Source organism: Bos indicus, chromosome 15 (genome assembly GCF_029378745.1).
Source record: "Bos indicus isolate NIAB-ARS_2022 breed Sahiwal x Tharparkar chromosome 15, NIAB-ARS_B.indTharparkar_mat_pri_1.0, whole genome shotgun sequence".
NCBI lineage: Eukaryota > Metazoa > Chordata > Mammalia > Artiodactyla > Bovidae > Bos > Bos indicus.
In genome coordinates this window covers 16,277,298-16,290,678 of record NC_091774.1, presented here as the reverse complement: position 1 = coordinate 16,290,678, position 13,381 = coordinate 16,277,298, and the positions used below count along the sequence as shown (strand labels likewise).

At 42.3% G+C, this 13,381-nt stretch overlaps 1 protein-coding gene across 1 annotated transcript in view; it reads left to right on the top strand.

The window, feature by feature from the left end:
- The first annotated feature begins 1,893 nt into the window (after nt 1-1,893).
- PIWIL4 (piwi like RNA-mediated gene silencing 4) overlaps nt 1,894-13,381 on the top strand; it is a 55,616-nt gene continuing 44,128 nt past the window's right edge. Inside the window, exons 1-5 of the mRNA XM_070803139.1 lie at nt 1,894-2,035; nt 3,092-3,094; nt 3,550-3,628; nt 5,861-5,986; nt 10,277-10,491. Of these exons, the coding sequence (XP_070659240.1) occupies nt 1,895-2,035; nt 3,092-3,094; nt 3,550-3,628; nt 5,861-5,986; nt 10,277-10,491 (564 nt within the window). The 5' untranslated portion in view covers nt 1,894. The remainder of the gene's footprint in view (nt 2,036-3,091; nt 3,095-3,549; nt 3,629-5,860; nt 5,987-10,276; nt 10,492-13,381) is intronic.

Genomic DNA, 13,381 nt, shown 5'->3' with positions numbered 1-13,381 from the left:
TCCAGGCAAGAACACTGGAGTGGGTTGCCATTTCCTTCTCCAACGCATGAAAGCGAAAAGTGAAAGTGAAGTCATTCAGTCGTGTCCGACTCTTAGCGACCCCATGGACTGCAGACAGTTCTTCTCAAACTAATTTATATATTCCATACAATGCCCATTGGAAATTAATCAGGAATTTTAAAGAAGCTTGACAAACTTATTTTAAAACTTATATGGAAGAATATAGTTTGCAAAAAATAAATCAGAGAATCAAAAAAATCAAAGAATAAAGACTAGCTCCACCAGATTTTAAGAGTAATGTAAAGAAACAATAATTAAAAGAGGTAAAGTACTGGGACTTCCCTGGTGGTCCGGTGGTTTAGATTCTGTGCTTCCACTGCAGGGGCTGCAGGTTGATCCCTCCTTGGGGTACTAAGATCCCACATGCCATGCAGTGTGGCCAAAAAATAAAAATAAGTAAATGCTAAAGTCATTAAAATTCTTTTAAAGGGGTTAAGTATTGATTCTGAGCAGATATAAATAAGTAGAATAGAAATGGAAGACACAAAATCAGATCCAGATACATATGGAAATTTGCTATTTCTTGATGGTGCCTCCAGAAACCATTACATAAATTTAATACATGATGTTAGGGGTAGACAGCTTGCCATAGTGAGATAAAGTTAGATCCCTACCTCACATCATGCATATCATATAAATATATATTTATATGTATAAATATAAATAAATTCTTAAAGGATACAAGGTAGCTTATGTGACTAGAAAACATAAAATTAATAAATTTCATATGAAAGAAGTGAAAGTGTTAGTCGCTCAGTCATGTCCGACTCTTTGCAACCCCATGGACTGTCCATGGAATTTTCCAGGCAAGAATAGTGGAGTGGATTGCCATTCCCTTCTCCAGGGTATATTCCTAACCCAGGGATCAAATCAAGGTCTCTTGCATTGCAGGCAGATCCTGTACCATCTGAGCTACCAGGGAAACACAATGTCCTATGAAGTCCTTGTAAATTCAGGGCAGGGAAAATTTTCTTTCAAGAAAACCTGAATGCTTGGGGCTGGTGCACTGGGACCATCCAGAGGGATGGTACGGGGAGGGAGGAGGGAGGAGGGTTCAGGATGGGGAACACGTGTATACCTGTGGCGGATTCATGTTGATATATGGCAAAACCAATACAATATTATAAAGTTTAAAAATAAAATAAAAAAATAATAATAATAAAAAGAAAACCTGAAAAGCACAAACAATAAAATAAAACATTAGTAGATTTGACTACATCGAAATTAAGACTTGATTAGATAAAGAACTTTAAAGTTAAAATTAACAGGTGAAAAATCAAGAGTAGATATTTGCTATGTTATGAAAAAAAGTCTTTGAAATGACAAGAAAAACATGAGAAGTACAATTTAAAACAGCCAAGGATATAACAGACAATTCACAGAACAATAACAGAAAAACCCTCACATCTATCACATAGATGAAGAGATGGCTACCCTTTTTTTTTTAAAGCATTCCTTCACATTTTTCTATTAATTTAATTCTAAATGAATTCTCCCAGTGCCCCAGTAGGTTAATCAGATATTTCTCAGAAAAAACACTGACATGACATATTCAAAGACATCCAGAAGCCAGGAGCAGAAGTGAGCAGATAACACAGACAAAAAAGCGTGATGCAACCTTATATACACATCTGATAGACAAGAACTAGAAAGTTGGATACATTTGGGGGTGGTGGGCAGATGCAAAGAAAAGTCTGGCTGCAGTCTCCCACCCCCTCCGGCCCACGCGCTCCCCCCGCCCCCTCTGGGCGCCCGGCTCCACCCACCCGGGAGCCCCGGCCGCGATTCTGCGTAGATCCACCCGCTCCGCCCGTGTCGGTGCTGTGCCGTCCAGATGCCGGCGAAGAAGCGCCCTCACGGAGACTTGGCTGCCTCTGGGCTCCGCGGGGACAAGAGCGGCCGCGCCCGCGTGAGGGCGCGGGGAATGGCCCGCAGCCCCGGCGCCGCGGAGGTGGGGCGTGCCCGGGGGCCTCCAGCTGAGCTGTCTCCCTCCTACTGCTCCTCTGTGGACACTGCCTTTCTCTGCACATCTCTCTCCCTCTCTGCTAGAAAGCAGCGACTTCTCTTCTCTTCTCTTTCAACTTTGAGTCTTTCCAGGGTTTCTCATATGCATATATATATATGTATTTCCCATTGGGGAGCTTATCTGAGTAAGATATTAATGTAGATGTTTTGGCCGCTGAAAAGGACTGAAAGTGGGAGGAGAGTGGATCACTCTTTTCTGTTTTCTGAGTTTTAATTACTTCATTCGTTTGCAAGTCTCCTGGTGAAAAAGACGGTACCTTTAAAGGTACTATTATTTGGTATGTAATTTAATATGACCCATCTCCCTAGTTTATATAAAAAGAAATAATTTCAAACACAAATGAAATTTAGAATCAACCACTGTGCATAGGGCTCCTTATTAAACTTAGGCAGCTTGGCTGAATTGAGAATCATATCTGCAATTTCTGAGTGACGTTACACTTAGTATTTGGAGCAATACTTAGCAAAAACTTAGTATTTGGAGTAACATCTTAGACCAGAAGTGTTACGTGAGTAGTGTGTCCTTATTATGCCTTTACTCTCAGAAAGAGGTCTTCTGTTGTTGATTTTTCCCATTTATTTTTTTAAAGCAGGCTAAGATTTATACCTTCTTCAACAGAGAATTACTGTGAAGAGAAAATATTAATGGTTCTCTTCATCTGTTTTGTGAACTAATTTTGGACCAGTTTTTTCAGGAGTGTCATCATCAGACTGGTGGCCCAGATCCTCTGGGCTCAGTTTATTTTCTTGCTACAAACTTGTTCACATCAGACTCCCTATGTCTGAGGGCTACAGAAGTGTGAAGTCTGTGATCATCCGTGTGTGTATTAGTCACTTCTGTCGTGTCCAGCCCTGTGCGATCCCATGGACTATAGCCCGACAGGCTCCTCTGTCCATGGATTTCTCCAGGCAAGAACACTGGAGTGGGTTGCCAGTTCCTTCTCCAGGGATGGAACCTGCATCTCCTGCATTGCAGGCAAATTCTTTATCATCTGTCACCAGGAAGCTTGTGACCACCTGTGCCACCTTCCATTTGATGACCTTCTTAGAGAAGGAAATGCAACCCACTCCAATATTCCTGCCTGGAAAACCCCATGGACGGAGGAGCCGGGTAGGCTACAGTCCATGGGATCTCAAAGAGTCAGACACGACTGAGCAACTTCACTTTGGGGTGCAAGGCTCACACCTTTGCCTCTGGGGGCTAAAGCCTGTATCTGGCTCACAGTTAGCGTTGAAATCAAAGATTAATGAATGGGGAAAACTGTAGCTCTGCTTTATCTTCTTTTCTAAAATGGGCAATCTTTTCTCCTCTCTCAAGCATCTTACCCGCTAACATTTTCTTTTCCTAGCTCATGGTACTCTAATGACATAGGACATGATGTCATTCTCATTCTCATCTCATGAGAAGGTTTTAGTTTATGACTTAATATCTTAACTCTGACCAAATATCTTTACTCATTTCAGCCTCCATCTGTTGCGCTTATTGATAATGAAGCATCCTCTAGCAGTGACTGTGAGAGAACAAGCAGGATTTCACAGAAATGTAAGTGCAGCTCCATCTGTTCCATTCAGTTCCATCCCATCTGAATGAAATAGGAGTGACTCGACCAGGCCTTTGAGCAGCAGACTCACTTGTTGAGCATCCTGCCTTCCTTTCCTTGAAGCATCCCTCTGTGTTTGTTGTGTTTCTTTGAGACCTCCAAACACAGAGTCTGCCACTGAATTTCCTGGTAGTGTTCGGCAGTTGGGAACCCCCAGACATTAGGAAGCCAGTTTTTCTGATTTCTTTCTGTTTCTTACTGAATAAATTTGAAAAAAAATCTTTAAAAATGTCTTTATGACATACAAATGTCAGTACTATTGCCTTGCAGAGATGGTAGAAACCTGGCGTGCCTGTTTCCCATTCTGTCTTCCTTTCCCACCTGTTGTAGACATCACCATTTGATGGTAGCCCTCTTCCTTGCAAATCCAGATTTGACCTCAAGATACTCGTTGACATGCTACTCTAAATAGCCCATAGCACACAGTGCGAGTTGGGTGCCCAATGTGCTGGTTTCCCAGGGCCGCTGTGATAGAGTACTGCAGACCAAGTGACTTAGACAGTGTAAATGTATGGTCTCATAATTCCAGCCCTCTTGTCATCATGCAAGTGTTATTCCAGCTTTTCTTTGAAAATTTCTTTCCACATCTGCTGCACATCCTTGTGACTAGCAAGTGATGGAAACTGTTCATCCACTGAGGGTAGACTGAATATTTTTACTTTTAAAAATTGTGGTAAAATATGTGGAATGTAAAATTGACCATTTTAACAATGTTGAGGTGCACAGTCCAGTGGCATTAACAATATTCACATTGTGCAACCATTGCCATTATCCATCTCTGGAACCTTTCTGCTCTTGCAAAATTGAAACTTTGTACGCATTTAACAGTACCTCTCCATTTGCCCCTCCCCCTGGTGGTCTTCCCTGATAGCTCAGTTGGTAAAGAATCTGCCTGCAATGCAGAAGACCTGGGTTCAATCCCTGGGTTGGGAAGATTCCCTGGAGAAGGAAAAGGCTACCTACTCCAGTATTCTGGCCTGGAGAATTCCAGGGACTGTATAGTTCACAGGGTCGCAAAGAGTCGGATACGACTGAACGATTTTCACCAGACTCTGGCAACTACTATTCTATCAGTTCAGTTGCTCAGTCGTGTCCGACTCTTTGCGACCCCATGGACTGCAGCATGCCAGGCTTCCCTGACCATCACCAACTCCCAGAGCTTGCTCAGACTCATGTCCATCGAGTTGGTGATGCCATCCAACCATTTCCTCCTGCCTTCAATATTTCCCAGCATCTGTGGTAGACTGAATTTTTAGAAACCATCAGACATTATTTGAACAGTAAGTTATATGGATAATCAGCAAGAATAATCAAATTTTAAAAAACGAAATAAATTTTGTTATTTTCCTGAAAAACTGTGACTCCACTGAAAAGGGTATGGACAGCAGTTTTGGGTGAGTGGGTAGTGCCATTTGGGGTAGTTGCATATCATGACTGTATCAAAGGAAAGAGATTTGTATACTATTAGTCATGTTACTTTGTAGTAATAATTTCGTAATGTAAAATTGATATTTTGACACTATCTTCAAAGTGTCAAAGTTATATCCAAAATCAGTATCGTTATACTTGTTTAAAAAAGAAAATATTCATCTGGAAATAGATTTCAATTTTATGTTTTCTAGATCCTAAAACACTGACATGCCCCAAGGTAAAGTGCTGACTTTCATTCTCAGAGGAATGATCTAGCATAAAAACTGATGACAGCCTCTGGACATTTCTCTTCCTGTGGTTGGGAAGGTTGGGAGATTTTCAGCCTCAATCTGTGCAGAAGTTGATGTGGACAATCTTAATTTGTAATTCTTCAGCTGTTACACAAGAGCTACAGGAGGGAGACCAACCCTCCATCAGTGGGTGTGGAGCACAATGTAGGGAAAGAGGGCTTCCTCCTCAGTCAAGAGGAGAATCAGAGCAGCCCCAAATGTTATATGAGGTGGGACTAACCCAGGGTCTGTTATTTTTAAGAAAACATACCAAGCTTCCTTCACTATTTTCAGTTTTCAGGCCGCAGACTTCTTTACATTCCCCATTGTTTTCAGCAATGTGGGTCAGTTTTATTAAAAGCCACAAAAATCTGAGTTTTGGTTCTAGATGCATTTTTTATATAATAGTTGTAAGCAATATCACTAGCATGAAATATGAGATATTATGGTATTTTCTTCATATTTTAAATGCAGGTGGTATATCTCCGAGTGATTCTGGATGTACCTTCAAGGAAAGAGGTGGGAAAGTCAGACGAGACATCATGGATTTGGCTGTCTGTACCAGAGAGAAACTGGCCCATGTTAGAGACTGCAAAACAGGTACTCACTCTTCATGTTACTTACCTTTCCTTTTTTTCTTTTTAGTATTACCAAATCTTACCTAAGGAATTTTAATTTCCAGATCTAAAGTAAGTTCATATCTTGACTTCAAAGATATATATTGAACATCTGCTATATTTAACATTATCTAAGGGTGGCAGGGAGGTTTAGGAGGGAGGGGACATATGTACACCTATGGTTAATTCATGTTGATGTATGACAGAAATCAAACCAATATTGGAAAGCAGTCATCAATCAATTAAAAATAAATATAGAAAAAGAAAGGCAAAAACCCGAACCAACCAAACAAAAACATTATCTAGACACTCGTTGTTTTAGCCTTAATTCTCTCTTTTATTAATAGGAAGAATAACATTTTCTGTAAAACTACATTTCATACATTGAAAACGTTTTCTCCTTACCTCTGAGGTAGGGGTCTGCAAAGATGCTTTGTCTCCTTCTCAACTTTTTCTTATATGGGGAAAAATAAGCTTTCTGGACTTAAGCTCTAAAAAGAAAAGTGTAGCCTGTTTGGGAATTCTTTACGATGATTCTAGGCTTACCCTTGAAATTTCAACCTAAAATTTTATGTGTATTTTTGGAAAAGTAGGCCTACCGTTTTCATAGGATCCTCAAAAGACTTTGTAATTCCTTCCAAAAGTTAAGACTCGGTGATGCAGAAAGCCTGCAGACCAGTCTTTTTCAAACTCTTTCAAACCATGCAACAAAAATAAGTAGATAAATCCTTATCCATCATACACATACTACTACTACTACTAAGTCGCTTCAGTCGTGTCAGACTCTTAGCGACCCCATGGACTGCAGCCCACCAGGCTCCCCCATCCCTGGGATTCTCCAGGCAAGAACACTGGAGTGGGTTGCCATTTCCTTCTCCAATGCATGAAAGTGAAAAGTAGAAGTGAAGTCGCTCAGTCGTGTCAGACTCTTAGCGACCCCATGGACTGCAGCCCACCAGGCTCCTCCACCTACGGGATTTTCCAGGCGAGAGTACTGGAGTGGGGTGCCACTGCCTTCTCCAATACACACACTACACAAACACAACAGAAACAAAGTTTCATGAGGCAGTGTTGTCCTTCCAGTGGCAGGGCTCTTGGATCCATTCTGTTGTATCCTAGTCTTTCTATGAAACATGATGGTTCGCCTCACTTATTTTCATAACTGGAGCACTAATGAGATAGGATTACAGTTTGAACACACTTGGTTAAGTGATCTCAAAGGGTTGCCTGCCTGCTCGGACATTCTACATGACTTCTGTTTATCCATTAATAGGAGCAACTAAAATATGTTGGCATGGCCTTCGGGAGGACAGTGACAAAAAAGCTTTCCTTTGAACAAAATAGCACAATGATTCCTTGTTCCTACTGGGTACTTACACGTGTCAATGAAAAAAAGCATTGCCTATTGTATCAGTAAATTAAGGATGTTGTTAATTTACATTAAGGATGAGGGCTGCCCACTGCCAAGCCCTCAGTTACTGCAGCCACTCTCCAACAATGTACCCTAAGGAGACTCGGGGTGGGAAAGAATAGGATACTGGCCCCTGTAGCTGAGGTGCATGGCAAAGGAATGATTTCAGTGAACTGACTTTTGCATCCTCCCATGTAATAAAGAATCCATCTGCAATGCAGGCAACCCAGGTTTGATCCCTGGGTCAGGAAGATCCCCTGGAGAAGGAAACAGCAACAACCCACTCCAGTGTTCTTACCTGGAGAATTCCATGGACAGAGGACCTGGGGTGGCTTGTAGTCCATGGGGTTCTCAAAGAGCGGGACATGACTGAGTGACTAACACTGTCTCTTTCATACATAGCAAGGTGCTAAAGTCATTAACACAGGATGTCTGGCTTTCTTTAATTACAGTCATCTTTAGAGCTTCCGACTCCCTGGTCTTTGTTGCAAAAACTCCTGTCTGTCCTGCTCTTCCCTTGCCTCCTTACAGGCAGACTCTCAGAGTTATCTGAGATGCCGTGTCCCAAGCTTAAGCCCTCAGTTTTGCCCACTGAATAAAACATAATTCTCATCTTTTAAGTTGTGCGTTATTTTTCAGTCAATATACGTGTCAAAACTGAGGGAATATTTCCTAAGGTACACAGGATACTCTTTTATCCTCATGACCTCAGGGCTCATGTTTCGACTTCCTCCATGAGAAATGTGAAACAGTGACTGTTTGATAATTCTGTCCTGTAAGACAAACACTGGATAATTCCTTCAGAGGAGAGGTGAGAGTGCTTCCTTTGTGCCCTCTTAGAGTCTGTCCTGGTGGAGTTTACAGGATCCTGGGCACTGACCGCTGTGTCACGGCCTTCTCTGAATTTGTCCTGTGGAGTTTTTTAAAACAATTTTTAAAATGTGTATTTATTCATTCGGCTGTGCCGGGTGTCTTCATTGCTGCATTCAGGATCTTTGGTTGTGGCCTACAAACTCTTGGTCGCAGTGTGTGGGATCTGGTTCCCTGACCGGGGATGGAACCCAGGTACCCTGCACTGGGACCTGGACTCTGCCACTGACCCAGGGAAGTCCCTGTCCTCTAGATTTTGAGGAGGTGAATAAAAGTTCTATAGGGCCTGGAGTTCCCGGAAGCTCACATGGCCTTCCTGTGCCTGCAAAAAACAGAAGCCCAGAGTCCTGTCTGTTCTCACACAGGGAAGATGTGAAATTTCTTCTTCTGCTCCTTCTCTGGGGCTTACAGAGCCATCTAACCACTGACTGTAGTGTTTCAATCTTTTCTGAAATATGGTGAACTTTTTATTATCTGAATTTCCAAGAGAATGGGTGGGGGGGGGGGCTCTATTCATGGTAAAAACTGGAGAGTTTCTTTCTAATCTGAGAGCTCCATAATTTCAGAGCAGCATCTGAAACTTACCAAACCAAATGGGCCCCCTCACCCACGCGCAGTAGTCAGTCTACTGACACACCAGGTTGCAGTTAGGGAAAGTGCAGTGTTTGTTATGATGCACTGAACAAGGAGTCTAGGACAGCTAATGCTCAAAAAGCCCAAACTTCCTGGTGTGTGTGTATGCTCAGTCGCTCAGTGTCCGACTCTTTGCAACCCCATGGACTATAGCCGGTCAGGCTCCTCTGTCCATGGGCTTTCCCAGGCAAGAATTCTGGAGCAGGGGATCTTTGTGACCCAGGGATTAAACTCATGTCCCCTGTGTTGGCAGGCGGATTCTTTACCACTGAGCCACCTGGGAAGCCCTATTAATCCTTAGGTGCCAGTAGGTCTAGAAGCTACATGATCATGGTCATCAGGTAGTTAACATCTTTTGTTGGGTGGGGGTTTTAGCATCTGTAAAACAATTCAGGAAATGTGCACTAGATACTATTATCTAGGTACTTAGAGGGAGAAGGCAATGGCACCCCATTCCAGTACTCTTGCCTGGAAAATCCCATGGACAGAGGAGCCTGGTAGGCTGTAGTCCATGGGGTCACGGAGAGTTGGACACGACTGACCGACTTCACTTTCACTTTTCACCTTCATGCTTTGAAGAAGGAAATGGCAACCCACTCCTGTGTTCTTGCCTGGAAAATCCCAGGGACGGGGGAGCCTGGTGGGCTGCCGCCTATGGGGTCGCACAGAGTCGGACATGACTGAAGTGACTTACCAACAGCAGCAGCAGCAGGTACTTAGAGAGGAAAGAAAGCAGACGATATGGAAGAAGGGTCTGTCCCAGGAAGGCCCCATGGGGTCTTGCTCAGTTACAAAGTTTTCACTTGAATGATTTGAGTTGCACAGAAGCAGCAGGAAGGCAGTCTTTGGAAGGAGTTCTAGGGTAGTTGAATTCAGATGTTTCTCTTTTCCCCAAACAAGGTCAGTTCCTGCTCTTTGGTTCTTATGAGGCCTGCTTTGCCAATGTGATCCTTTTGTTTGTAGGACTCTGCTTTCCAGGTGGCGCTAGTGGTAAAGAATCTGTCTGCTGATTCAGGGGACATGAGACTTTGGTTTGATCCCTGGGTTGGGAAGGCCCCCTGGAGGAGGGCATGGCAACCCACTCCAGTATTCTTGCCTGGAGAATCCCATGGACAGAGGAGTCTGGTGGGCTACAGTCCATAGGATCCCAAAGAGTCAGACACGACTGAAGTGACTTATCATGCATGCTTGTAAGGTTATCAGGCTGCCGGTTACTCAAGCTTACTTCGTGTCACTGAACAAAAGTTCTTGCTTTCCAGCAGCAATTATGCATATGCAAATAAATTTTTGAATGCTGTGATTAATATGAACATGATGCATTTTTTTCACTAAAAAATATTTTTTATTTGTTTTCTTCAGGTTCCAGTGGAATACCTGTGAAGCTGGTCACAAATCTCTTTAATTTAGACGTGCCCCAGGACTGGCAGCTATACCAGTATCATGTGACATATAGTCCTGATATAGAGTCTAGAAGGCTGAGAATTGCTCTGCTTTATAGTCACAGGGAACTCTCCAACAAAGCAAAAGCATTCGATGGTGTCATCCTTTTTCTCTCACAAAAGCTAGAAGAAAAGGTATAGTATGATTAATTTTTAAACACACACATATGCATATGTTTATACTCCCCCATATAGATTTTAGAGGTTAGCTGATTTTCATGACAGCTGGAATAAGTGTGTCACTATTCCCATGCCCGAGAGCAAAAGACTTCTTAATTAAGACCTCATCAGCAATTGATTTCCTAATTAAGAAGCTGCTGGTCAGGCATTTCAGAAAGAAGAGCTGTAATACAAACACTGCTTTTTTGACAATTTTTTTTTCAAGGCAAAGTGTCCTTGAGAGAGGAATCCTTTTTAAACTTTTCCCAAAATAGGCAAGAGTTTAAGAAACAGCATTTAACCTGTGGTCTCAGACCTTTAAATTTACTTTTTTTTTGCTCCTGTGCATTCTGTCCATCTGTCCAAAGGATTGACTTCACATCAATCTTGATTCTAAAACTGTCATTTTTCATGACTTGTTCCATCAGATGAAATAGGAGTTACTTATATCAATCTTGCTCCTTGGAAGAAAAGCTATCATCAACTTAGACAGCATATTAAAAAGCAGAGACATTACTTTGCCAACAAAGGTCAAAGCTGTGGTTTTTCCAATAGTCATGTATGGATGTGAGATTTGCACTATAAAGAAAGCTGAAGAATTATGCTTTTGAACTGTGGTGTTGGAGAAGACTCTTGAGAGTCCCTTGGACAGCAAGGAGATCCAACCACTCAATCCTAAAGGAAATCAGTCCTGAATATTCATTGGAAAGACTGATGCTGAAGCTGAAACTGCAACACTTTGGCCACCTGATGCAAAGAACTGACTCATTGGAAAAGACCCTGATGCTGGAAAAGATTGAAGGCAGGAGGAGAAAGGGACGACAGAGAATGAGATGGTTGGATGGTATCACCAGCTCAATGGACATGAGTTTGAGCAAGCTCCGGGAGTTGGTGATGGACAGGGAGGCCTGGTGTGCTGCAGTTCGTGGGGTCGCAAAGAGTGAGACAAGACTGAGTGACTGAACTGAACTGAGCTGAACTGAACTGATGTCGATCTTAGGGCTTCCCTGGTAGCTCAGCAGAAAAGAATCTGCCTACAGTGCAGGAGATGTAGGTTCCATCCCTAGGTTGGGAAGATCCCCTGGAGGAGGGCATGGCAACCCACTCTAGTATTCTTGCTTAGATAACCCCATGGACAGAGGAGCCTGACAGGCTATAGTCCATGGGGTCACAATGGGTTGGACATGGCTGATGCAACTGAGGACACATGCATATATCAATCTTAAGGATATTTTTGAATGGTTATGACCTTTGGATATGGCAATTGCATGATTCATATCCATTTTTTACACCTTCCCATTTTTAGTCCTAAAATCAAAATACCAATATCAAAGTTTTTATCATATGCTTTGCTCTAAGGCAATATTAAAATTATTACAAAGAAAAAGAACCAGTTTCTGTATGGAAAACTAAAGCAGAGTATTGAATTAAAACCTGATGCTTCTGTCCCTTGGAAAGTGTAATCATTTTAGTTCAGCATCTTAAACAGGATGACAGCTACAGCCTAAATGGAAATTTCTAGATTCCCTGTGAACCTTTGTGAATTTCCTCAAGAAGTGCTTTTCTGAACACTCTTGAAGCCCTTATCCATTTATGAAATTCTAAGATTTATAGGAGCTACCTGAGTGTTTATTTCATCTGAATATGGAATATTAAAATTATACCATATGATTAGATTTAAGAACATGTAAAATCTGGATCTGTAAATTTAGAAATATTTTTATTCATCCTAAGTCCTTATTGGTCCCTCAATATTTTGTCCCATGACCAGATGTTGATAGCATGCTAGTATAGTCTCTCATACTTAAATGACATATTTCGAGGGTTTTACTATCATTAAAGATCATCTTGTCCTTCTACATACAGGCAGATTCTTAATCACTGGACCACCAGGGAAGTCCCAGACTTTTGTACAGTTTTACCTGAGGCAAGAAACACTTCAGTGAAATATCTCATCACTTGTGAACGAATGCATTTCTCTTTATTTCCATCCCTCCCCTACATTCTTGGTTCATCCTGAAAGCCATTAAAATTACACTTTCACTATAGAAAATACATCAGTTTAGTTCAGTCGCTCAGTCGTGTCCGACTCTTTGCGACCCCATGAATCACAGCATGCCAGGCTGCCCTGTCCATCACCAACTCCCAGAGTTCACTCAGACTCACATCCATCGAGTCAGTGATGCCATCCAGCCATCTCATTCTCTGTCGTCCCCTTCTCCGCCTGCCCCAATCCCTCCCAGCATCAGAGTCTTTTCCAATGAGTCAACTCTTCACATGAGGTGGCCAAAGTACTGGAGTTTCAGCTTTAGCATCATTCCTTCCAAAGAAATCCCAGGGCTGATCTCCTTCAAAATGGACTGGTTGGATCTCCTTGCAGTCCAAGGGACTCTCAAGAGTCTTTTCCAACACCACAGTTCAAAAGCATCCATTCTTCGGCCCTCAACCTTCTTCACAGTCCAACTCTCACATCCATACATGACCACAGGAAAAACCATAGCCTTGACCAGACGGACCTTTGCTGGCAAAGTAATGTCTCTGCTTTTGAATATGCTATCTAGGTTGGTCATAACTTTCCTTCCAAGGAGTAAGCGTCTTTTAATTTCATGGCTGCAGTCACCATCTGCAGTGATTTGGGAGCCCCCCAAAATAAAGTCTCTTGCTGTTTCCCCATCTATTTCCCATGAAGTGATGGGACCGGATGCCATGATCTTCATTTTCTGAATGTTGAGCTTTAAGCCAACCTTTTCACTCTCCACTTTCACTTTCATCAAGAGGCTTTTGAGTTCCTCTTCACTTTCTGCCATAAGGGTGGTGTCATCTGCATATTTGAGGTTATTCATATTTCTCCTGGAAATCTTGATTC